The sequence below is a fragment of the Pterocles gutturalis genome, unplaced genomic scaffold (genome assembly GCF_000699245.1).
Source record: "Pterocles gutturalis isolate BGI_N339 unplaced genomic scaffold, ASM69924v1 scaffold3337, whole genome shotgun sequence".
Lineage (NCBI taxonomy): Eukaryota > Metazoa > Chordata > Aves > Pterocliformes > Pteroclidae > Pterocles > Pterocles gutturalis.
In genome coordinates, this window is record NW_010109942.1 from 56,900 (window position 1) to 81,449 (window position 24,550).

The window sequence follows — 24,550 nt, forward strand, 5'->3', positions numbered from 1 at the left end:
CGCTCTTCCTAAAACCTGCTTTAATAAAATTATATCCTCATGACATCGAAAAAGAGACTTCAGGTTTCCTCCTTGTATCCAACGAACTTAAACCATTTCTCTGTAACTACGGAGATCACAGCAAGGGCCTCAAAAGCAAACTGCTGGGATGTAAGTGAAGATACAAATGTCTTTAAAAAAAACTTTCTGGTATACCACACACACGTTGTATGTACACACGCACCCCAAAGCGCTCAGGCATCGTTCAAGGCTTTCACAGCTCGCTATAAATACAAGTTATTCACAATTCCCTACAGTTTAAAAACCCACAAACAGCTAAAAAAGGATCGTACGTCACCATGTGAAAGAGAAAACACGACCGTTTCCACTGCAGAACAGTCGGATTCAGCTACTGTTCGGTGAACATACCGGCAATTGGATTTATTTCTGGGACTGGGGGTTTCCGCAGCCTGTTTGTGATCCCAGAGCTACCTGAGTTTATCCTTCAGCACACCTCAGCTTTTCCTTGGCCTGTCTGCACACCTTGATGCGGCCACGGTACTGCAACTCATTAATTTGCTAATGATGAACACAATCTTGTAAAAGAACAGAATGAGTCTGATTCTTTATAAAACACAGAATGCAATATTAATTGAATCTCATTTAGATACAGAAAGATTCATCATTTATTTCCGCAAAAGTAAGATGCTTTCTATTCTGTCAAGCCAGTGAGCAAGAAATCAAAATAATGAGTTCACAGCCGCATTTATGGTTTTCACATAGACTGAAATTCCAGAGACTGAAAGAATAAACTGCCGTCGTGAGCAATTAAGCAGCGTTTCTTATCCACAAAAATATTTTTTCCTTTGGTGTCACTGAGCGTTGCACTGATTCCAAACAACTCAGCTGCTCCTAAGGGGGGGAACAAAAAAAAAAAAATCCTCTTTCTTGCTGGCAAGGTGAATTACTGGAAGGCTCTTTCCTCGTCAAGGACAATGCGGGTCTGTAACGAGCAGACGTGGCAGGTTTGCCACTGCTACGCTGCTCCTCCCTGTTGTTAATGCAAACAGGGGAGTCCCCGAACCACAACGCCGGGAGCAAGAGGCTGGACGGGGAGAAGAGGCACCCGCGGACAAGCTGGAGAAGCTGACCCCAACGTCACACCGCCTGGGGAGAGGACAGCCAGCAGTCGATGGGGAAATGTCCCCTTGTCACCGCGGGGACATTTTTCAGCTCTTCTCCCTCCCTAAACAAAGCCCTACCAACTGTACCTCTGCAAAATAAGAACCTCATCAGGCTTTCCCAGCCTCAGGAGCCCACCACCGGCAGCTCTAGGAGATCGTTTCCCTGTCGGAGCGCGGGGCAGTGCGGTCCCTCGTGGGCAGGCGCCTGTATCGCCACGTGAGCGATGATCCCATCGCCAGACCCGGCCGGTACCCGGCTCCGCGGGCTGCCCAGCAGGAGGAATGGGAGATGCTCTTCTGCAAGATCAGCTGAAGATTAGAAACTACAAAGTGGAAAGAGACAGGAACAAGAACTGGTGAGAAAACACCAAGAACCGAATTATTTTAGGCTAAAAGAGATGGTTGTATCCTAACCGTCTCCTCCCATTTCACCCGTATTTCCCAGAGCCAAATCAAACCGCTGTATTCGCACCACCCTCCTCCCTCCAAAAGTGGTTCATGTCACACACGCCGTTGGCTGCTCCACCAGAAAATTATTTTTCTTGGATAGATTTTCCCCAGCCCTTACAATCGGGTTCAGCCAAGACACACTCTCTACTTCAGGACTTTTGAAAAGGACTAGATAATGTTTACTTCATGCCAAAACACCAGGCATGAAATAGAAAAAAAAAAAAATCCCTGTAGAGAAAAGCAAGCCAGCTTCCACCTTCTGAGCAAACTCCCCTGCAGGTCAAGTACCACATTTCCACATTTTTGGAAAGATCTCTTGCTCAGACTAATTTTATTTGCATCCTGTGCGAAGCCTGCAACAATATCCAGCAATTGAATAAAGAGCTGGAAAGGGAGAAAAGAGAGACGAATCTTGCTCTGTGTCTCTTTAATTTGGATCTTTTGCAATCGACAGGATGTTATTTAATATCGAGCTCTGATTTGCAAGAATAGATTCTTCTAGAAGATGGGATATTTTTAGATGTTTTGATTGGCAGCATTGAAAGATCTCGTACAAGAGGCAGAACTTCCATCATTACCCCAACCCTCCTCGGTTTCTCAAAAAAAAACAATGAGATCAATCTCCTCGGGAGGCTTTTGTAAAAGACGCGTTCACTTCGGGGTCGTCTTATTCTTGTGGGGGAGAGGGATGAGGAGCAAATGGAGCATCACCCACCTTATAGCGACTACTTTCCAGGAGTTATGCTTTTCTATAGAAGAAAACACATGATTTTTTAAATTTTATTTATTTACAAGCAAAAGCAAAGCACATCCCATTCGAATGTCTAGAAATCAGGATAAGAGCCAGAAAAACCTGGGCTGGGGCAACTTTCAGTCAAGCAATCCATGAGCAAAGGCAGCACAAGGAAACAGCTTGTGGTGCGATGTCATCTTCCAGACCTTAACGCTTGATACAATTTCAAAAGGTTCACACAAAGCAAAGACCAGAACACAGATTCTCAACCTCCTGAGATTTCTAAAACCATGTTGCCAGGCTGACCACAGATCCAAGAACCCAAGACGCGCGATCACGCGACGAACGAGATCATCCACCACGACGGCGAATTACACCCGGTCGGACCTGAGACTTTGCTGCTTTAGGACAACGCTCGTCTTCTGACTCAAGTCAACGATTTTTGCACATGTCAGAAGAAAGCGTAAAACACATGGTGGATTTTCAAATGCATTCAAAAACTTTGAAGCCAAGCATTTCACAACACAAACCAACACAAAAGTAATTGTATCGGAAACAAAGAGCCATCGCTGCGAGTCGATTACTCCATCGCCTCAACGGGTCCAAAGGGCCAAGCGGGCTGAGCAGCAAACTATTACGCATTTTTACTTCTCCAGACCTAGAGGATTCCCAGCTTTGGAAGAGATATGACAAATTTTTTTCATTAGCATAGCTGGAAGGAGCTGCGGTAAGAACCAGAACCATAATGCAGCCATTGTGCTCCAGCGCTCTCATCTCGCTCAAAGGGCGAGGAGGTTCACGGCGAGTACTAGAGACCACGGGAGGTTTTAACCTAAAAAAAAAACACCAAACAGACAGACCTTGGTACAAAGGGAAAATGTCCCTCTGAAATTATCGTACGATCTCTTGCAATAAATGCCAGGACTTTAAAAGTGACGTTAGCCAGCACTAAGCGAACAGGCAATTAAAATGATTAAAAAAGGGGTGTATCGAAGTGAGATTTTTGCTTTTTTTTTTTTTTTTTAAACATTTTCCAAGACATTTCTGTTCAGCTCTCTGCCCTGATGTGTGTCGAAACCTGATCAGAGGTACGATGTAGATGATAAATCCTTGAGGAAGCCAGGTGGCGGAGAGGAGGAGGAGGAGGAGGGGTGCCACCTATTTGCTCCAGTGCATTGTAAGGGACAAGAGCATAAGCCACAGTTAAGCAGATAATCACAAATTCCCAGAACCTCCTTTATCTTGCCAAGCATCAGCTAAATAAATAAAGCAAGATGCTTTTGGACAAGTTACTCTCAGAAATGAAGTGAAACCCGGGAGAGCTCCATTACTGCCATTAATACTCCCATTTGTACCAGGTCAGCGGTTCTCAAGGGCAGCAGGGACACAGGCACGCACATCCCAGAATTTCTCATCCAACCCAAACCCCCAGTCGCTGGGCACTAAGCATCCAAGTCACTTCCAAACTCCACTCAATCGCTATAGGACCAGAGGGGAAAAAAAAAAAATTATGGGTGAAAAATCTTCTCCAGATATCTATTCTCGGAAATGTTGTTTTCAGTCTCTCGAGCTGGAAGGAAGGTGACACAGTTTTCTCCCAGGTCTAATAAACTGAAGTGAAAACAAATATTTTTCCAGTAAGACTACTACAGCAAGAACAGGAAGATTACTTTATGTACTAGTTTGACTAGTTGAGCAATTCAAACACCTACATCAGAGAGAAAAAAAAAAAAGTCCTCCTAGAAAGCTCCAAAAGGAGAGGGAGAATTTCAGTTCCATACGGCCAACGCGTAAGGAGCCAAGTGCTCCGGGTGCAGACGGCTGTTAACAAGCAGAGAAGAACTAGATGCAAAAGATTTTGAGGAATGTCGCAGCATCAGAGCAAAACAATAAAGCGAGGATTCCTACGGCAGATCCACGGAGTGACACTGAGCTCCAGCAACGTTCTCTCGTTAGCGGGGATCGCTTTGTGACTGCCAGGAGAGCGCGGAGGTCACCTCCCCGATGCTGAAGTCTTGCTCCAAGCATCACAGCTAAAAGCTGCCGGGAATTTACGACCGAAGCCTTTAGAGACATGACAACAATGAAGGAAAAAAAACCCACAAAATTTTCTGCGTAACTTATCCTCTCCAAGAGTCGCATCGCTGAGGACCAAGTAGTTTCCAGATCTTTTTTCAGTTGTGGGAAGGATGGAAAAAGGAAGGAACAAAGTAGGTGCAAGACAACTAACTAGATTTCCAGTGCACCCCAATCGCTGGGCAAATCCTGGTCCAGCAGCAGCTCTGCTGCAGAGATGACCAAAGGACATCAAGCAGAGGAGATGGCAAACGTGCAACTCTTGCCCATGGGGGAGAGGGAAAAAAAATTCATATACACATGGGGGGGGGGAAATTCATACGCACAGACAGAATTCACATAAACACAGTCGATAATTTTCACCAGTTCTTCCTAAAGCCACGAAAAGGCTTCAAGTCACTTTTTTTCCTTTAATTTATCACGGAAGAGTGCCTTGTCCTAGCACACAGATTCACTGGCTCGAGCACAGGAAACCACAGGTACAATACGCGACTCGGAGCAGTTAATCTGATCAGGGCTTACCTGTACCCAGCCGGAGAGGGCTTGGGTTTCAGGGTTTAACATCACCCAAGGATGCCTGGAAACGGCAGGGAAAGGCGGGGAAAAGGCAGATCCGTGCCATGACAACTAGGAAGGGTTACGCAATCTTTCTCCCTATGGAGGATACTATTTTGAAAATAAATACTACCTCAGCAGCCCGCACACAGGAGAGTTAGCTGCAAAAATAACGAGAACTCCTTGTGTTAAAAGGACAGGGCTGTTCATGCAAGAGAGGAACGCGTGCAGGAGGGAGAGGAGGGGCACCAGGGCACGTTTGACAAGTCCAAGAGTCACACAAAGAGAGGACAAGTACAGAGCCGCTGTAACTGGAGACAGATGTCATTTCAGCCTGGTAGGAAGAATTCAAAGAACGGCTCATGTTCATAAAAAAGCAGCTGGAGAAAAAAAAAAAAAAAAAACCCAACAACCCGAAGTTCCCCAGTTCATAAGGCAGTTTAAGATCTCATACACACGACAATGTCAGCCAAAGCCTTCAGGTGAGATTCTCTATGAGTATCACTTATTAAAAATAGGTTTAAATAACCAAGAGTTCAGTTGTTTTGGGCTTCTTGCCCATTTCCAGAGGCAGGGAGAGGGGGGTGGTAGGGATGGAAAGCTGTCTTTAGGCACCATGTGAATCATCACACTGAAGGATTTTCTCTAAGTGGCTGGCTACTACTCAAACAGATTTATTTTACTTCCAACGATAAGGCTTTCACCAGTATGTGAACAACGAACCCGAGAGAAGTAATTAGATGACACTCAGGTGTGGATATTATGATGAAAAACACTTGAAAATTAATCTGTATCAATTTAATCTGCCTTGACATAGGAAAAGTGGTTAATGCCTTGAAAGATTTCCTAATGTGATTGTTTCTTCAAATTATTTTCTGTTGCCTCAGTATAAACAGCATCTTCCCTTTGACTTTCAGAAACTTCTGCAAATGGCAGAAGAGCTACCTACAACATAGAAGGAGCAGAGAGAGAGAACAGTTTTCCTGTTTTAGTCTGAGACAGCAAAAAGGCAATACCACAAAATGTTGCATACACGGAGCAAGAGCCCTGCAAGTGTTCTGCATTCAAAATGCAGATCCACAGAAGGCTAATTGTCTCGTTTTTTCCAAATAGCCAGCACTGGAATAGCAGAAGTCACATGGAGAAGGGCTCCGATTCACACAAAAATAGGCAGATTTAGCTGGGGCAACTTTTATTCATGCTACTGTCCCAGCCTGGGATTGGTAATAGCTGTGAACAGAAATATTCACCCCCTGGCCACTGGGATATGAGCTTCCAGCAGAGAAAAAAGCCAGGAGGAGCACAGAGAGCCGTCACCCCTTCACATCAAACCGCCCAGATCAGGACTGGGGACCACAGGAATTAAGTTTTGCCAGAAGCTGCCAAATCCACACGAGCACCGAAGGACCTTCAAAGCCACCCGTCACCTCTGCATCAGCCCCCTGCCCCATCCACGGGTGGACGCAGAGAGGGGACGCTGCTTTCCCCCGTGCTGACACCCGCAGCACCCAGGGTGGGACATCAACGGCAACGGGCAGAGACATGGGGAACACCATGCACAGTGCTCAGCACCGCAGAGCTGGTGGGTCGTCCCTTCGCAAGAGGTGCAAGAGAAGCACCAGCTGCTGCCGCACCCACCTCCGAACACATTAAATCTCCTCCTCAAGCACCTTCAAGGCCACCCACTGCGGGTGACAGCAGCACACAGTGCTCTGGGCACCTGGAATGCAGAAGCAAGAAGCAGCCAGGGGGCAAAGCCCTGAGTGTATTTATAATTCGATATCTGTTCCTGCAATGCAACTTATCTTTATTTGGCGTAACACAGTGAGAACTGACTTCCACGGGCACATCGGCTCCTACGAGGGAAAGCGCTCATCCCGGCAGATCGCCCCATGCCTGCGAGCACAGGGAGGAGGAGCAGCAGCATCTGCAACGTCCAGAGGCCCAGGAACAAAGCAGGAGCGAGCGCTGCGGCGTTAAAAGGAGGTGTCCCCTCCAAACGGGCAGAAGAAATGTGTTAACTACCAGTCAGCTGCTCATGCAGACAGAAGAGAAGGGCAGGGCAAAACCAGCTGTCACTACACCCAAGCTTTGCAATTGCAACACGGAAAAATCAGAAAGCGGGCGTGCAGAGCCCGGCAAGGCACCGTGGGTAACCCCCAGTCAGCATCCAGAGAGCACCAACCTCCGCAGGGACCGGCTCACGGCAGCGTCCCGCTCACAGCTCTCAGGGCAAGGCCAGAAGCTCAGAAGACTTCATACCTAACTTAATAACAGATTAAATATCTAATGTGACATCAGAAAACCACAAATGAGACACACAGAAGTGAGATATTCGTGCGCTGATGTTTCACAGAATCATAGAATCCCAGAAGGGTTTGGGTGGGAAGGGACGTTAAAGCCCACCCAGTGCCACCCCCTGCCATGGGCAGGGACACCTCCCACTAGCCCAGGTTGCCCAAAGCCTCATCCAGCCTGGCCTTGAACCCCTCCAGGGATGGGGCATCCACAGCTTCTCTGGGCACCCTGGGCCACTGCCTCACCCCCCTCACAGGAAAACATTTCTTCCTAATGTCTAGTCTAAACCTCCCCTCTTTCAGCTTACACCCATTACCCCTTGTTCTCTCACTACACTCCCTGATAAAGAGTTTAAGCTCCTCTGGAAATTAGGAATTTCTTGCTGGGTTCCTACAAGTGACTGAATTGCAGGGTCACCCACACCACAATGCCTTCTGCTGCCCTCCGCTGTCGCTGTCACCCAGCTGGGGGGAAATACGTGGTTAGGGGGATGGCTGCTGGACCACGACTCAAACTTACATCCACACAAACATCCCTCTCCAAACCCCTTTTCTCCAAGAAACCATTTTTTTTTTTGTGATTTCTGCCTGTTGCACCTCCATAACACCCCTTTGCTCCTTACTCCAGGGTGGACTGTGTTTGATAACGCAATGTAAGGTCACCAGCCCTGAAACAGCAAAAGCTCCCTGTTGGTCATTAGGCAGGAGCCGCCAGGGAATTCACTAAATGCAGATTGCCCATGAAGCCCCATCAGCTGCTCTCATACAAAGGCATCTAAATGGAGACATCCAATTTTTAATTCAGCTAAGCTTACCGAGACCCCCATGAACCCAAACGGGGTAACAGCCCCAAACATTTAACCAAATATCAGAGAACAAGATGAGCTCCAGCTGCACGCAGGGTTGGATTAAAAGTACTCCTGAGAAAAAATATTTTTCACCTGGACCTGGAGAATGAGTGACAGCAGAGTATTTCCAAAGCTTTACCTGGAGTATCAGAGCAAAGACTTTGTGGCAAACATTCCCAAGATGACTGAAGTTCTCTTGCTTTCTGTTTGCTGGCCAAGACAAGTTCAATCTACAGCCGGCTGCTCGCTCCAAACAACGCATCGAATCACCTTCCTCTACCTAGCATCCATTTTTCTGCTCTGAACAGTAAATACAGCCAGACTTCCCTCCGATTCACATTGCCTTCCTTTAATAAAGTCCTCCTTCATCCAAATAAAATCCCTGCAACATTTCTTACAACATCATTATGTGTTACTATGGAAACTGCCAAAATGTCACAAATCCAAAAGCCTAAAGCTCTGCTGCAGGAGTACCTTACCACTCTTTATTTTGCTCTTTTGGTCATCTGATGACCAAATGTTTTGAGCCTAATAAAAAAATAAATAAATCACCACGATAGTGGGAGGCGTATTTTTTTTTTTTTTTGCATTGCTTTAAGTTCCTGAATATTTTATGAAGCAAGCAGCCAAATGAAGTCGCATTTCACAAATCCACCCCGTCGGGAGGCACGAGCCTAATCAAAAAAAAATAAATCACCACTATAGCGGGAGGAGTATTATTTTTTTTTGCATTGCTTTAAGTTCCTGAATATTTTACGAAGCAAGCAGCCAAATGAAGTCGCATTTCACAAATCCACCCCGTCGGGAGGCACTTTTTAAGAAGTGAAACGACACTCAAAATTATCTGACAAGCTCGGTGCTGTACAGCGCTGCGAGGAGACACCTGCAAATGCAGCGAGATCTGCAGCTGCCCCTTCCTTCCACGGCGTGAGAGAGGGACGACTCAAATTCTGTATTTCACGCAGTAAGGAAGCATGTCTTTAACACGGAGCTCTTTAAAACGGGCTAAATATCTCTGAGAATGAAACACTCGTGGAAAGAACACGCTCCTGCTCATTCATAAGGCAGCACAAATTAATCTGCTTCAGAAGCAGAAGCGTCACGAGATGTGCCAGCCGAATCCTGCCGCCGCTATCACAGGGAACATCTCGTTTTGCAGTTCAGATCACGGTTGCGTACGAGCACCGGGGTGAAGGTGCCAAGCTGCTCACCTTCCCTAACCTGAGCAAGAGAAGAGCTTTAAATACATCCTCTCCACGACCTCCCTGCTCGGGTACGGCCACCGACACCTCCTGGAACAAGTGTGTTCTGGCACCTAAAGCTGAGCCTGGTTTTGGGGAAATAGGAAAGCCACAGTCAACATGACCAATCTGCAGCAAAATTTTTGAGATACCCCATACTCATAACAAAACCCGTGAATTTAAGCTCTCAACAGCACAAGTCTCTGACTGTCCCTATTTAAATACCCTCTTTCTCCAAAGTATCCCCTCTAAACTGCACCGCATCAGCACCGAACGAAATCCCAGGCACCGCTAACCAAATCCCTAACTCGGGGCGCCCGTGCCAGGTACCCTCCCCATAAATAGCTCGTTCAGTGCCGAGGTCAAAGCTGGAGCAGACATTCCAGAAAGTAACCTCAGCGCAGAAAAGGTCAGAGGGTGGGGGGAAAGGAGAGAAAAAAAAAAAAGGAGCTGGGTGTTACTTAAGCAAACCATTTCATTAGGAACATCAGCAAGCCTTTCAAATGCAGAGAGCCACAACCAGAGGATGTCAGAGACAACTCCAGGCCAGAGGAGAACTGAACCATCCCCAGGTCCCATCCCGCTCCAGAGACGTGAAAGGCAACTCCTCCAGCCTCAACTGCAATTCCAGTTTCTCCTTCCACTTCCTGGCTGAATTACTAGTCAACACCCAGTCCTTCAGCTATCTGTATTTTTAAGTCCTTCCTTTCATTCAGAAATCCTTCAAGTAAAACCAAAGTCAAGTTCTTTTCTATCTAAAGGCTTTCATCCGAGGATGGCCCAAGCAAAGCCACCCAGCTCTCCGAAGCTGCTGAAACCAGACACTTGCAAAACGCACCATCATGTGCAGGGTGTGCCCAAAACACGCTCCGTGGAAAAATCTGTTGGGGTAGTGCCAGTTTAGCAAGGAAAACATTTTTCCCTCAGCTGGAAGTCTAGCGCAGTGCAACCCGAATGTATGTGCTGGAGGAGAGAACAAAGGAGGGGGGGGAAACCCGTGTTACTGAATAATGAAAAGCAAAATCTTTCAGGAAGAAAAACACATCTGTGAGCAAGACCTTTAGAATCTCTTTAAGGGAGTCTACGTTTGCCATTGCTTCAGTTTAATCCCAGCTATCCGGTTATTTTTTGTCCAGTGTCAGTATTAACAAGAGTATAAAACACTGGAGCTGCTCACAGACGCTGGTTAACGCAATGCAAAAGCCTTCTCCCCAGCCCCCACACCGGTCTAGCAGACTTTAATATCAGAGATCAGCTCTGAACGGGGCCCCTTTCCCTTGCTCTGACACTAACTTCAATTTCACGTCAAGACTATGGGGAAGCAGACAAGTTACCACACCAGGTTTTTATCGCCAGTTCACATTCACAAACTTCACAAACATTTTTTTCTGCTGCTTCAGATGCTGTGACAGGCTTTCCCCAATGAAAAATAAATATTTATGCAACCCTATCCAAAGTGTCACCCACAAGTCCTAAAAAACCTGAACCAGAGCCCGTTCTTACTCGCTGCCCCGCCGGGTAAGGGCTAGAGAGACAAAGCGCCGTTTACTGGTAGTGCCAAACACCAAACCATTCCCAATATTCCCCATTATCTTTCCTACACCAGCCCAGAGCAGCCCCACAGCCCAAGAAACAGGCAGCGAGGATCTGACCCCAAACAGAACAACCCCAAACCCTGCCAGAGCTCTCCAGGCATCCATGAGAAAGATGCTTTGTCTGCATCCCACCCTCCCCACGCACACCCAATTCAAACGCTTTCCCGCACCGCAGCACCGGGCTCCACCGTTACTCACACACACGACCCAGCGCCGGGTGCTGGTTGCTTTCTGCTCCCCCTGAAACAGCCACGAGTTCAGCCCACAAAGATAAATTTAACCCAACGCATCGAACTCCCTGTAGGATGAAAGCCACCCTGGCAACGCGGGTACCTGCACCGAACACACCCCAACTCCCTCCAGCGGGGTCTGCAGGAGGATCACAGCTCGAATAGGAGTCAGGAGCAGTTTATCAGACATCCATTGTACCTACAAAACGATGACCATCATTTCTTGGAGAAAGAACTGACTCGTTTTTCTAAAGATCCTTCTCAAGCAGCGTTCGCATTTGCCCTCTTTTCTCAGCAGCAAGAGGGACCTGCAGAGCATCCTGCTTCCCCTGGATACCTGATTAAGCATTTCCGAGCAATGAACTGCTGGCTGCTGCTCTGCTTTCAAATGCAAAGCAAGAACATGTTCAAGATTTGCTCTTTTTCTCTCTTCCCAACTGGAAGACTCTTGATGAACATCTCTCTTGACCGACACACTGCCGCTGAGCGCCTCGCGGATCACAGGCGATTCAGGTACCACACAGATGGGTTTTCATCAAGAGCTGGAACTAGAAGGTTAAGCTGTTCCTGCAGCCACAGCGAGGAGGCAAGAACAAGAAAAACACCGTAAAAAGCCAAACAGGTGACTGAGTAAGTCATAAAGAGTAGAGACAGGCTGTTAGGATTGCTGTGCATAAATCAGAGTTAGGGAAACGGGTTTGTGACCAGCAGCAAAAGCTTCCTTTAGTCCCCCCAAAGTGGGATTTGCCACTTGAATTACAGCTCCGGGAAGTCACAGATTGGAGAAACGCTGTTTAATAGCCCTTGAGATACAGCTTCCTTCTCATGCGTTCACTTGAAAAATATAATCAAGGGAGAAAAAAATCAGAATTTCTAAAATCCATGTCTCAGTTAACTGATGCACCAAACACAACCACCTCTCGAGCAGCCACCGACGCATCCCGCTCCAACACAGGACTCAGAAATCAGTGCTGACAAAAGCATTTCCTAGCGAGAAATCGTGGTTACTACCCCAAGTCCAGCAATTCCGAAATCCAGGCTGCGCGATGTGACAGCACAGGGAGGAGCCAGGCTGTGGAATGATTCACTGCTACGACGAGGAGCAGAAGGTGCTCGGTTTTCCCACTAGTAAACGGGGATAATTGAAGCGAGCTCAGGCATCGTGGCCATCGGCACCGTAACCACCACAGCCGAATGCACGGCACGCGCTGCCCGACCCTCCTAAAGGTGCGGCAAGAAGTTCGTCACCGGGAACTTCAGCTCATCTCAGCAGCTTCACGTAACTGCCACCGAAACAGCGACTTTCCAGAGAAGAAAAACCCAACTAAAAGGTACATTCCAATTAAATATTTATGTTCATTACTTTTTCAGAAGTTTTTTTTCCACGGTACACAGGCTGAAGCTGGGGATTGCAGAGACGAAATCACATACCTCTCGCCAGCTAATGACCACGTTCGACGCAGGTAACTATCGGCCAAAAATAATTGACAAGTTCTGATGAAACTAGTGACATGCAAGACAACCAAAGAAACCAGCCAGCCTGAGAAAAGCAACTACTATGAGATGCACAAGCCACATGAAATATTTCCTACTTATACACCAGCACCGGGCCACAGCAACCCCGGGACTTTGATTAGTCGCTAAAGCACCCCGCAGGCAGCAGCCCTCCAGTGCTGGGAGGAATTCCCAGGCCCTGCTCCCAGCGACCGCTCACAAACAGCAGCTCCTGATCCTGCCACGCTGACAGCAGCCTTTGGGCTCTTTCAAAGGAACACAGGTTTCGCAGTCGCGGACGGCTCGACGGTCACACCCAGCCAAGGAGGTTCAGCCCGATCCTCTGCAGGGGAGGCTCAACCTGCCTTTGCACCGGCGAGCAGAGGCACAGCCGCTCTTGCTAACTCAGCCACCGCACGTGTTTTCGGAGCAACACATAAGGGGATGTTAGCTGGGAAGGGAACAGTTTTATATCATTAATCTGAGAGCAAATGAAATGCACTGTGGTGGTCCCCAAGGCACGTAAGGACGCATCGTGAAACAACGCCGTCGGCACACGCTTGCTCTCCCCATCAAGCTGCACGAGAATCAAGAGCGCTTTGTTAAACCAAGCCCACAGCTGGCAGGGCTCCCCAACAAAGGTGGAACGAACACCTCCCTGCTTTGGTTACGCGTTACACGATGGCCTGGTTGTGTGCCTGAATGACAGCACCATCCCGGGCACAGGTCTGAGTGCTTCAGAAGGACCTACCGAGTTCTGAGAGATCCCTAACGCTACCCGAAAGATGCAATTCCTCGGGAAGATGCTGCTCCATAGCCACGATCAGGCTCGGCAGAGGAGTATAAATGCTTCGAAGTCTGTCCTTGAGCAGATACTGATTCTGGAATGCCACCATGCCAGAAAGGTCAGCTCTTATCTAAGCATGATGTAAACATGTCTTTGTTTCTTCTGCATGCTTCTACTCGAATCCCAGAGGCAGCCAGCAACACAGTCGCTTACTGCGAGCAAGCTACAAGACCCATGGTTTGCGGCATAACTCTCACCGAAGAAGCAAGGAGCTTCCTGGGGGAAGGCAGGGGCACCCAGGAACAATACACAGCCAAGGGATGCTGACTGAGCAACAGGACAGAAGTTTTTACACTCACTAAGATATTCCATCTCACTACCAAAATTAAAAATAATCAGGGTGGAAGCCTTCCCTCTAATAAGTAAACTCAGCTGCAAAATCCAGCCGTACTTGGGCAACCCTGCAAAAAGCCTTCGCCTTTCTGTGCTCACACAAGCGTGAAACAATGGTTCTGTACAATGCGCTGGCCCAAGCCTTCGCTCTTCTGTGCTCACACAAGCGTAAAACAATGGTTCTGTACAATGCGCTGGCCCAAGGCGGCTTCCCAGTGGAAAACTCAGCTCTTCCCCTTCCTGTCTCTCAGCAGTACTTTGAAAAGAATTATATTTACAAGTACTCGGACGCTTGTACCCGCTCTTGAAGTCGGCTTCAGGAGTTGAGCTAACAAGCACAAACGTGCTTTCAGCCCCAACTCCAGTAACGCCAGAGCTCGTGAGACCCAACGTCAAAGCGCTCCTGCCAACAGGACGGTCGATGCTGCGAAGACTAATTACTAAATCCCCACAGGCATGAACTTTAAACTAGGTTTGGTGGGCCTGGCTTACATGCCAGGATGCATACGCACCAGCTTCTGAACCTATAGGCAACAGAAGAGTCATTCTTTTTATTAGCTTTCCAATCTTTGGCTTTTTACGAGCACTCGGGTGGCTGGGGAATGTAAAGGCATGACTAACACAAAGGGCAGAAAAGTCAGCAAAGAATTTCACGCATCATGTCTCTCAATACTGCACTTCCTCCTGGGATTAAGATGAGTGGCAAAGAAATTTCACTTTACCAGCCAACACGTGAATCTATGAAACCCACAATATGGGATATTTAATATTACTTTGGACAGAATTTTAATCAAATGTCTCCTCTAATAACTATTACAATTCCTATAAATGTAATTTTACTAATCCCAACAGTAGGTTTGTGGACATTATAAAACAGGAGCAAAGTTATTAAACTCTCTTTTCCAACAGCACAAGAACGCCTTTATGTCCAGCCAGCAGGGATCACATGCTCAGCTACCAGCTCTGCACTGGGAGAGAGCCGAACCCACGCCACACGTAAGACTTCACATACAGAAATTCATCCTACGCTCACATCCCAAAACATGACGTGACATTTAGCTGGAATTTAATATTCAAGAGCTGTAACATCTGTTTATCAGCACTCACCCCTATGAGCGTGTTCTGGAGGATGCTGAAGTTACCCGGGACACACACTGCTCATCCCCACCTACCTAGTGCAGTAAATTCTGCGTCACGCAGCGCCCGACCAGCCTTTAGCGTTACTTTGGACAACAGGCACCAAACCAGCCCGGAATACTGCAGGCATGCAGAAGTCCTGGTGACTATTTCCTGTCTTCATCGGGAAGCCGCCCGCATTCCCAACAGGACCTCCGAGACCACTTGCAGGGAGCTTTTTGCCGATCGTAGCTATACTGCACAGCCCGAGGTTGAAGTTCAATAGGTCCATCTGGGTGGAAGAGATCCTCCACCGACACAAGCGAGATTTTACAGACTGGACACAGAATATGGCCTTTCCAGTGATTTGTGCAAAACACTGTGATAGGCACTCCTAGGGAAAATTCTTTGTTTCGGAAGAAAAATTTCCCTTCTTCCTTGACCTGTCTCCAGACCTTTTGCCTTGACAAGGATCTTCCTCCTGCACACACAAATTGGCACCTAATACTTATTCAAACAGCACCCACGTACAACATATAATTATGAGGTTGTTGTCATCGTTTAACGCAACTCACAGACAAGAAGAAAATTCCCAACAATAATTTCCCAGATTCAAGAGGAGAACACACTCACTTCACACCTCCACTGGCACTCGGACCAAATCCTTTCAGAGTTTTGGTTTTTCGGTTTTTTTGTTTTTTTGTTTTTTTGTTTTTTTTTTCCAGGCAGTTTGTTTAAAAAAAAAAATAAAAAAAATTCCCCAGTCTCAAGTCCAGTGTCAGCTACAAAAATTCAGACTGGCCTTACTGTACAGAATTGGTTCACAACAAAGATTCCCATTGTAAAAAACCAAACATTTCATTCAGAGGACCAACACATCATGGGGAGAACTCGTTATAGTATTTCAGGCATGGATCCGCACCACTCCAGCCCACCAGTATTTCCAGGAGTTGCTGCTCCACAAGAACACCAACGACTACCGCACGCAGGAAGAATTTTATCTTCAACCTTCCACGTGCTGCCTGAACTAGGAAGCGTGCTGGAAATCACACCACACTAGTTTGAACAATTACTTCTTTGATCTGAGCGCATCAAAAAAAAAAAAAAAAGCAGCGTTCCTACAAAAACCAGATTTTTCCATCTGCCACCTTTCACCTTGCTCTCCCCCACCAGAGGTAAGCGAAGCATGACTGGTACTTACAGCGGTACGTGGGGTTGCTCTAGGTCTGCTTTGGTCAGTTCCTCTTCTTCAACGTCAGACTCTCCTCCTGAGCTGCTGTCAGTGACATCCGAGTCAAACGCTTGTTCGCTGGATCTCAAGTTGGCCATACCACTGGCCGTGAATCTCTCCAGTTCTTCCGATATTGAATCGCTCTTCAAGAAGCTGCTTAGGCCTTCTGAAGTAACTGTCTCACTCGCAGCCTTCCTCAAGGCTGCTTCTGCTTTCCTGGTCAACATCAGCTGGCTCCGATGCCTCACGGGTTCCAAAGTTGGAAGCTTACTCAGAGTTTTCTCCAAGAAGCCACCCAACTGCTGCTGGATGTGTCTCTCCACCTGCTTTGCTTGCACCACCTGTAAGCGTTTCTGCAGCCTGCGGGCACGGTTCTCGATGTCTGCCTGCCGTCGCAGCAACGCCCTCGTCCTCATCTCGGAGTCGAGAGCACTGTGGTGACCGGCCGACAGAGAAGGTTTCTGCTCCTCCAACTTACTGCTCCCAAAGTCAGAGTGACCAGCAACACCGGGCAACCTAGTCTCTCCACCGCCACCCTCGAGCACCCGCTGTTGCTCCGTGGAATTAAGGGAAGATTTGTTTGCAGTGCTATTATTGCTAAACGGAGTCGTGTGCTCTGCATCAAGGCTTCTATGTGGAAGAGTGCAATTGGTCAACCCGGTCTTCAAGTCCCCCAATTCAGAACCTCCTGCATTATAGTCACCACCCTGGAGGGCAGCAGAAGGAGGAGCACACTTCCCACCATTCAGTGAACTAGAGTTTTCATGGTCTGAATTGGTACTTTTGGCCAATTTCTTGGCCAAGCCATTTACAGGCGCTTGCGGGAGAGGTGGCTGGCTATTAGTACTCATTGTTTTTAGATTCTCCAAAGTGAATTCCAACACTGGTTGCCTCCCCAACAGATCACTTGTTTTCAAGAAGGACTGAGATAAGAGAGAGTGAGATTTAAGGACTGTCTGCTTGTTGAAGACTCCTTGCAGCTTCAGAGGCTCTTTTGAAGAAACAGATGTTACATCCGAGCAGAGATAAGAGGCCACTAGCGGCTGCAGCTTGCCCAGCTCTTCCTTCGTAGGGTTGTTTCGGAAATCTAAACTGGGATCCTCCGGAGCAATGGCTTTCCTTTTGGTGCCGTTGGCAGCCAGGAGGATGTTGTTGGCGTTGCCGTTGCTCTCGGCACTGCCAGGCGACAAGGTGGAGGACGGGGGAGCCAGCTTGAATCGGATGTGGTGAGCTTCAGCTGCTGCGTCAGTGAGAGCGGGCGCCATCGCAGCCATTCAGCACAGAGAGACGGGAAGTCCAGCCTCTCCCGGTGCCGAGGCCAGCTCCACTGCCTCCCACTGCCTCTCCCGAGGGCAGCCTGCAGAAGGGAAGGGAAAAGAGAAAGTTAGGCATTGCACTTAGAGAAAATAAAACAAGACAGACGAACAGTAGTGAAATTTATTGACTTATTGTAAAGCCCCGCAAGCGCCACGTCCAGCACAGCATCCTCCCTCTGCGAGCACCAGCCCTGCGCTCAGCAGGGCCATCCGGGCACCAGGTAGATAAAACCAGAAGCAGCAACACGCACGCTGGTCCTCAGGGTCTCCCAGAGCTCATACCGCCTGTAAGGACTATTCTCATCTTTGGGGCTATCCACCCAGCACCCCAGCATCCTTCCAGGCCTTCGGAACGAGTCTGGCCCTGGTTACACCTATTCCTCAATGCCAGCAGCTCACCAACTTAATCTTTAAAATCCTTGAGTTACGTCTATAAAGCAGTCTTCACTGCTTCGACTGCCAGCTCAGGTGCATTAAAAATGACAAATTAGAACTGTAACATGTAACAGAGACAGGGCTAGAGGGGAACAAATCTCCATATGCTCCAACTCCCAGTGGCTACAGAAACCCCCCCCACCCCAAACCAACTGGCAACCCCACCGCTTCCCTGAAAGCCTTGGATTTAGAGAAAGTCGTTTCCCTGGTGTATACGAAACCCACTTTCCCAGAAGCACATTTCCGAAGAAGACAGGTGATTTCCAGTGCTAGCAATTCCCATTTCTCTTTCAAGAACACGGATAAAGATTAACCCACACCATGACGGAGCGGTTCTACGCTCAGACTGTAACAGCAAACCTTGACTCAACCAGATCAAACAAGTTAAGAGAAATAACCAAAGACCTTCCACTCATGTACACTGCAACCTTTCCCCCTCCATCACTTTCAAGTTTCTGGTCATTTACCTACTTTTTTTTTTTACCACTAAAAGTGTCAGTATTTTTTAATACTTTTTTTTTTTAACTGCATTCACATAACCTACAGAACAGACTGCGCTACCAGCGCAACACTGACTTCGTTTTCCTTCAGCTGCAAAATTTATCCAGCACCTTCACAAGCTATTTCAACGTCAATTTAACAGTCAGAAGTTGCCCTGATCTCTTGCCTGATACGCCAACCCTCTAATTTCACATACATTTGCCTAAGCTTGTTGTAGCTGTTCATTAACACACCCCAATGACCAGATTAATATACCATTTTACGGGAAAAGTGAGGACTATCTGAAGTTTGAAGATGTCGAATGAGCAAAATTTAACAGCCACTTTTGTTTCCAGCCTCATCCAGCTGCGCCACGGTTGCTCCCCAGCGTCAGACCAGGTGCTTCCCCGTAACAGGGACCACAGGCAGACATTCGGGCTGAAAAAACGCCGAGTACTAAAAACTGAATTTTTGTGAACAGTCAGAGATGAGTTAGAGAAACAAATCCACACTCCCAGGGAGGGAAGGCGCACAGGACAAGCTCAAAGTTATTTGCTCGGTTTGGTTTCCAATGAGCACGTACGTTGGCCAACTGGCAGGTCCCCTCGCCAGGTCTACAATTCAGACCATCTGCGGTCTTGCTAACTAACTGTCTCGCCAAACCCGGCTACAGGACACAGCAGACGACAGGGAAGAAAGGATATGGTCAAAGAGGGACTAATAAAACAAAAATTGAAGCTATTGTAACAGAAGGACAGACACTAGAGGTGGGTTCAGGCTTCAGAAGTCCCCTGTTGCCAGAACTCAGTGTGTTTTGCAATCAACTATACCTTGTCCTTACTGAAAAAAGGATACTGCATGCCTAAAAATGTCCTGCACACTCATTGAAAAAGGCTTTGAGTCACTGTTTGGGTCCGTAAATAAAGACTGAACATGACTATTCAGGGGGAGAAGAAAAAAAAAATGTAAGAGGAACTTACAGGGAACTTTCCACTTGTAGCTAAGACACCCTTGGGAGAGGAGGGAGGAAGACTGTCAGAACGAAGGACTTCCCCCACTCCAGCCTCCTACCAAGACCTTCGCTACAGGGACACACGTGTTGGAACGGCTGATCCTAACGGGCGCTCTCAGTTCTGCAGAAACACGCTGCTCTGCCTTCCAAGGAAGCCCCTGATCAGCCCTGCTCACCACAACCACCACCACAGCACTGCAAGGTATCCAGAACAACGTAGGAAACACACAGACTGCAAACAAGCAGGAAAACTTGCACTTGGTGCTGAATGCAACGATTCTGTACAAACACGTCTGCAGCCATTTACCTAGGCTGAAGAATATTTTAGAGCAAATCTGTAGGTCACCAACTTCAGTTAAATTAACAGAAGCAAAACACGGAAGCAAAACTTCCATGCTGCCTTCTCCTCTGCGTTAGCAACTCACTCTAAAAAGAAAATCCTCCTCCTAAGCTACTGCAACCCTCCTTGGCTTCACTTTGAGTTGGGTGGACAGCATTTAAAATACTTTGGAAGCCTGGAAGGGCTCCCTTGAGAAAAAGGCTTTCTTCTGGTAGCTTAAAGATGACCTCCAAAAGTTATTGGGTGTATTTTTTTATTTAAGTCCTTGTAAACTATCTGCATGCTAGACAGCACTGGTTTTTCTAACACTCAATTAGATCTCTACTCTTACGAACAACCCTTGGAAAAAACATGAAGGAACATTTGTAAGCCTTTGCCCCTCCTCTGTAAGTTTGGGTTGTGATTAAAGCCGTCTACACTTATCAGTAATTTCTTCCTGACACAGAATTGGAGGGAAGAGGGTGGTAGGACACCTCTGAGGTGGCCATGGGAAGGAGGAATAAAGAAAAGATCATTCACATGCTCAGTTTGAGGAACTTTCAGAGAGTTCTGAGAATTCTGACAATGATTCCAAGAATTATCTTGCATTTTTTGGGACTCAAACCATGCTGGCAAGTTCTACCCAAACTGCTATCACCCATCAATATTAGCTGATGGATGTGAGCACCCATGGGTCCCTTTTCTCAGCGCTTCTCCACCAAGGGTCTGTGACTCCCAGCACTTGAGGTGACACGCGTGTGACCAAGGGGCTTCTCCTCCTGCACAGGTCCTGCTGGGAGAGAACTGTCAGAGCAAGCGCATCCCCACTCCAGCTGCACCACCCGACTTCTCCTGGGAAGATCCCAAAAGAGCTTCTTCTGGAAGGCCAGCATGGTGTTTACACCGTGCCTTAAGATAATACTCAAAATCCACGAGCACATTCTTGATTTGCACTTTAAAACCAGAGCACTGCCAGAGCAGTTGGCGTTAATTAACAGAGGAAAGATGAAAGGCTCTAGCAAGCAGGTAAAAACAGGCAATGGCAACCCACCCATCCTCCCTCGCTTCCCGAGGAGCGCAGGCGAGGCCACCGAGGGATGAAAGCCACCAGGGCTACCCAGGTGCCTCCACCTACAGTTCCACATCAACGACACCAATGCTCACACTTTTACTGCTTCCTAAACACGGAGCAAAGAGTGGGAATAAGGTCGAGGCAACAACGGGACATCAGAAGAGGCACGAGAACATGGCCAGTGACACTATACCCCGGAGCAGCTATCGGGTCACAACACCCCTGAAAATAATCCTCCAGCGTGCTGATTTATTCAAGACAGTCTGCTTTTAAAACCCAATTTTACAACCAGACCTTGAAAAGAGAACCGGCTTTCCAAGCATGGGATTTTGTGTAACACCTCAGAAAATAAGCCCAAAATGAAGATGGGAAGTTTTTACTCCCCAAAATCTTTGTGACAAGAGTTTCTTGGAGAGAAACCGGGCACCTGTACTTCCAGTGAGGTTCATGAGAAGATCAGGGGAGCTCCAAGTCCTGGACGCGGGAGCTATCAACAGCCTCTCCTTTGCCCACCCATCAAAACGCTCATTCTGGTCCTGAAGGGCTCTCCATGCCCTGCCACCAGCAGGTCTCCTTCCAGACACAAGTCCACCCACAGCCACCCTTCTGGGAGTCCTGCACCCATCTAGCTACGTCACCTCTGCCTCCAATCCCTGCCAGCACCGCTCCAGGACAAACACATCCACCTCCCTGAGTTACAGTTTAAACCCTTGACGTTATATCCAAAATTCCTGCGCATACCGTCTAGTTTCATCACGTGCCAAACCAGGCTGGGACTGCTCTCTACAGCTGCCGGGAGCCTCCCGACTTCCCCAGATCTCCTCCCGCGAGGCACTCACCCAAACCCACCTGGGCGCATTCCCTTTTTCCGACAACTTGTACAAGAAATGGATGGTCACCCGGAGATTTCAGTTCAACACGCGTGTAAAGGACAAATAACCGCAGGGTTAGAGGCAAACCTCCCCCCAGCTGACGACACAAGCTCCGTCCTGCCCGACACGGGGGTTTTGCCGAGGACACAGGCACAGGGATGCCGTGGCATTAGAAGCGGTAAAGGCACAGCTACCCTGGAGGAAGTGAATATTACACCAATTCCCACTTCCCCTCTCCTCCACCAGGATGAAACAGGAGTGCAGGCCACTCTTTAGTTTGTGTGGTTACAAATATCTTTTAAGAAAAAAAAATCAAAACAAAAAAACCCCAAAATTGCTAAAATAAAATCCCTATACGCTTCATTTTGCAACTGCAAGACATCACCTGTGCTTCTAACCTCAGCAGCGAACTGTAAATGTAGTGGTCAACGCCTAACACCCTGAGCCCTAGAAATATTTTCCCCATCAAAAGCGTACATCTACCAAAGTGACACCCTATCACGTGTAACAGATCCTCTACAGGCCTTTTGTTATCACCTTTGGACATTTTATAGTTCAGACAGACGTTTCCCAATCCAGGAGACTGACATGAGAAGTAACTCCCCAAGCTTTAATTAAGGAAACGTGACAGGCAAGTACAGGACGATAAATTTACTGATAAGCCAGTTATCACGTGCAGTTTGGCAGACTGTTTGTAACGACCTACATTTGGGAAACAGGCACCTTTTTTTTTTAATATTCATGAAAAAAAGGTTAAGAACACACATAAGAACCACAGATTTTTACAAAACATACACGAGTACCTCCCACAGACATTAACGCTACAGACTGACACCTAATCTCTCTGCAAAAAATAAGAATTTTAATATTAAGAACATCCCAGAGATGCACTGAGGCAAATGAGAAAGATATTACTGAGCTCTGCTTTTATAACCTTCGTTTCCAACCAGAAGCTCTCAAGATTAAAATAAAAGCTGCTGGTTTCCACGAGTGTCTTTTGGTCAGCTCTAGGAACAGCACCATGAAGTCTCCTTCTTCAAGAACAATTTTTTCTCAGGCCTGTGAATTCTCATTGGATATTAAAAAAAACAAATCAATTGCATAATCTGAGGTCGAAAAGGTTTTATCGATATGATGTCAGAAAGAAAAACAAAAGCCACAAATCAAGATTAGCTGTCATCTCCCCAGTCAAAAGTCCAGAGAGTTAAATAAGTGTAAGAATGCCTTCACCTGGAAAATGAGGAGGCTGGAGATCAAAATACCCATTCCTGTTAAGTTACCCTTCAGAACAAAGTTGCTGGTTACAGTCAAATAAAAAGAAATGTGGTTTAAAAACCAATAATGGGACATTTGCAGAAAGACACAGACTGACAAACAAAAAAAAGCTTGAATTGTGAAATACATGTCTCCCCCCCCATATCCAGTATCAGAGCGATTTTTGTTTTTCTTTCGCATAATCTGGGCAAGTTGCCCAGGAAATATGAAAACCTGAACTCAGGACTCAGGGAGCAAGTTAAACAAAAAACAGAATTGCCTTTTAATTTTCAGGGCATATTTTCATTCACTAGGTGCGGTCATACCAACCCTTGCTCAAAAGCATACGAGTGTCACCAAAACTCTGAACCCACCCCCCCGTAAATGGCACCACCTCAGTATTTCAGATTTTAAAACAAGGCATAGACTGTCACTACAAAAAGTCTTTTAGAGTGCCTTGCGTTAGCTGGCCATGTCCTCAAGAGGGAAGAACAGAACAGAGAGGAACAGAACAAAGCGTCTCCAATGAGCGGTTCCCTGCACTGGTCTCCAGCGGGGTGTAAATACCTGATTTTGAACGGAGTTCGTGACACGGTTCTCCAGGACGCGTATGCTCAGCTAACTGCAGATCTCAGCTTTGATTGCTCCTCGGATCCCAGAGGAGAGGAACAATCCCCAAAGCCTGCGATGGCAGCAACTAAAACCAAGATGACACGAATTCCAGAACTTGGTTACCAGAAGGTGATGCTCAACCACACATCGCAGGTTCCCTTTTATGGGCCATAATTACAGCGTGAGCTCGGTTTGCCGTTTCTCATTTAGCATAAGGCAACTTCACGGTAACGTATACATCCTTCACATCATATCCTGTCCCTGCAGAGCTCAACAGGAAGTTATAAAGATTTCAGAGAGAGGACTCCTAAAAATTGATAGAGTTGAAAATGAGAAATCTTTCAGGTCCATCTTCTGCTAACGCCTCTGAGGCTCCAAGCAGCTCCTGATACAGAGCTCTGTATCTCAAACTTTTTTTAAAATAGCTAGTATATTCAGGGTGGTTTTTTAAAACACTTGTCTTCCCAACAAATCGGTAAAAAATAAGTTTGCAGCAAGAGACTGAGGAACAGATGAAGATGCAGCCTATTCAGGCTGACAGCTACTCCCGTTTCCTCTGCTCAGATGCAATTCTGCTACCGTTTTTCCTCGTTTTATTAAATAAACAGCACAGTTTCATCGTTAAATTCAGACACTGCGCTGTCAAAACCCTGAATTAAGTCTTTGTGGCTACACGCTATCCCATTTCACCATTTGTCTGGGTTACGCTCTGGCAGTCATCTGCTAACAGCAGTTCACATGGGATGCACGCTTATTTTCTAACTTTCTTTGAAACCCGAACAGCAACTTATCCAAGCTACCCTCTCCCAAAAACACACACATCTGAACTCAGGCTGATGAGGACATGCGCAGAGTTTAATGGAATTGTGTTTACTCAAGTCCCGCATCACCAGCGCTCTTGCTGACCCGAGCACGACAACTCCTTGCCCAGCGGAGAAGATATAGAAAGCTTTTCTTCCCATTTATTTG

General features: G+C 47.2%; 1 protein-coding gene across 1 annotated transcript in view; it reads right to left on the minus strand.

The window, feature by feature from the left end:
• The window catches only part of KANSL1 (KAT8 regulatory NSL complex subunit 1), a gene marked incomplete at its 3' end in the record, with an annotated part of 74,432 nt that extends 56,893 nt beyond the window's left edge, over positions 1-17,539 (minus strand). The window contains 1 exon segment of the mRNA XM_010073127.1: positions 16,180-17,539. Within this exon segment, the coding sequence (XP_010071429.1) occupies positions 16,180-17,483 (1,304 nt within the window).
• Positions 17,540-24,550: the final 7,011 nt, after the last annotated feature.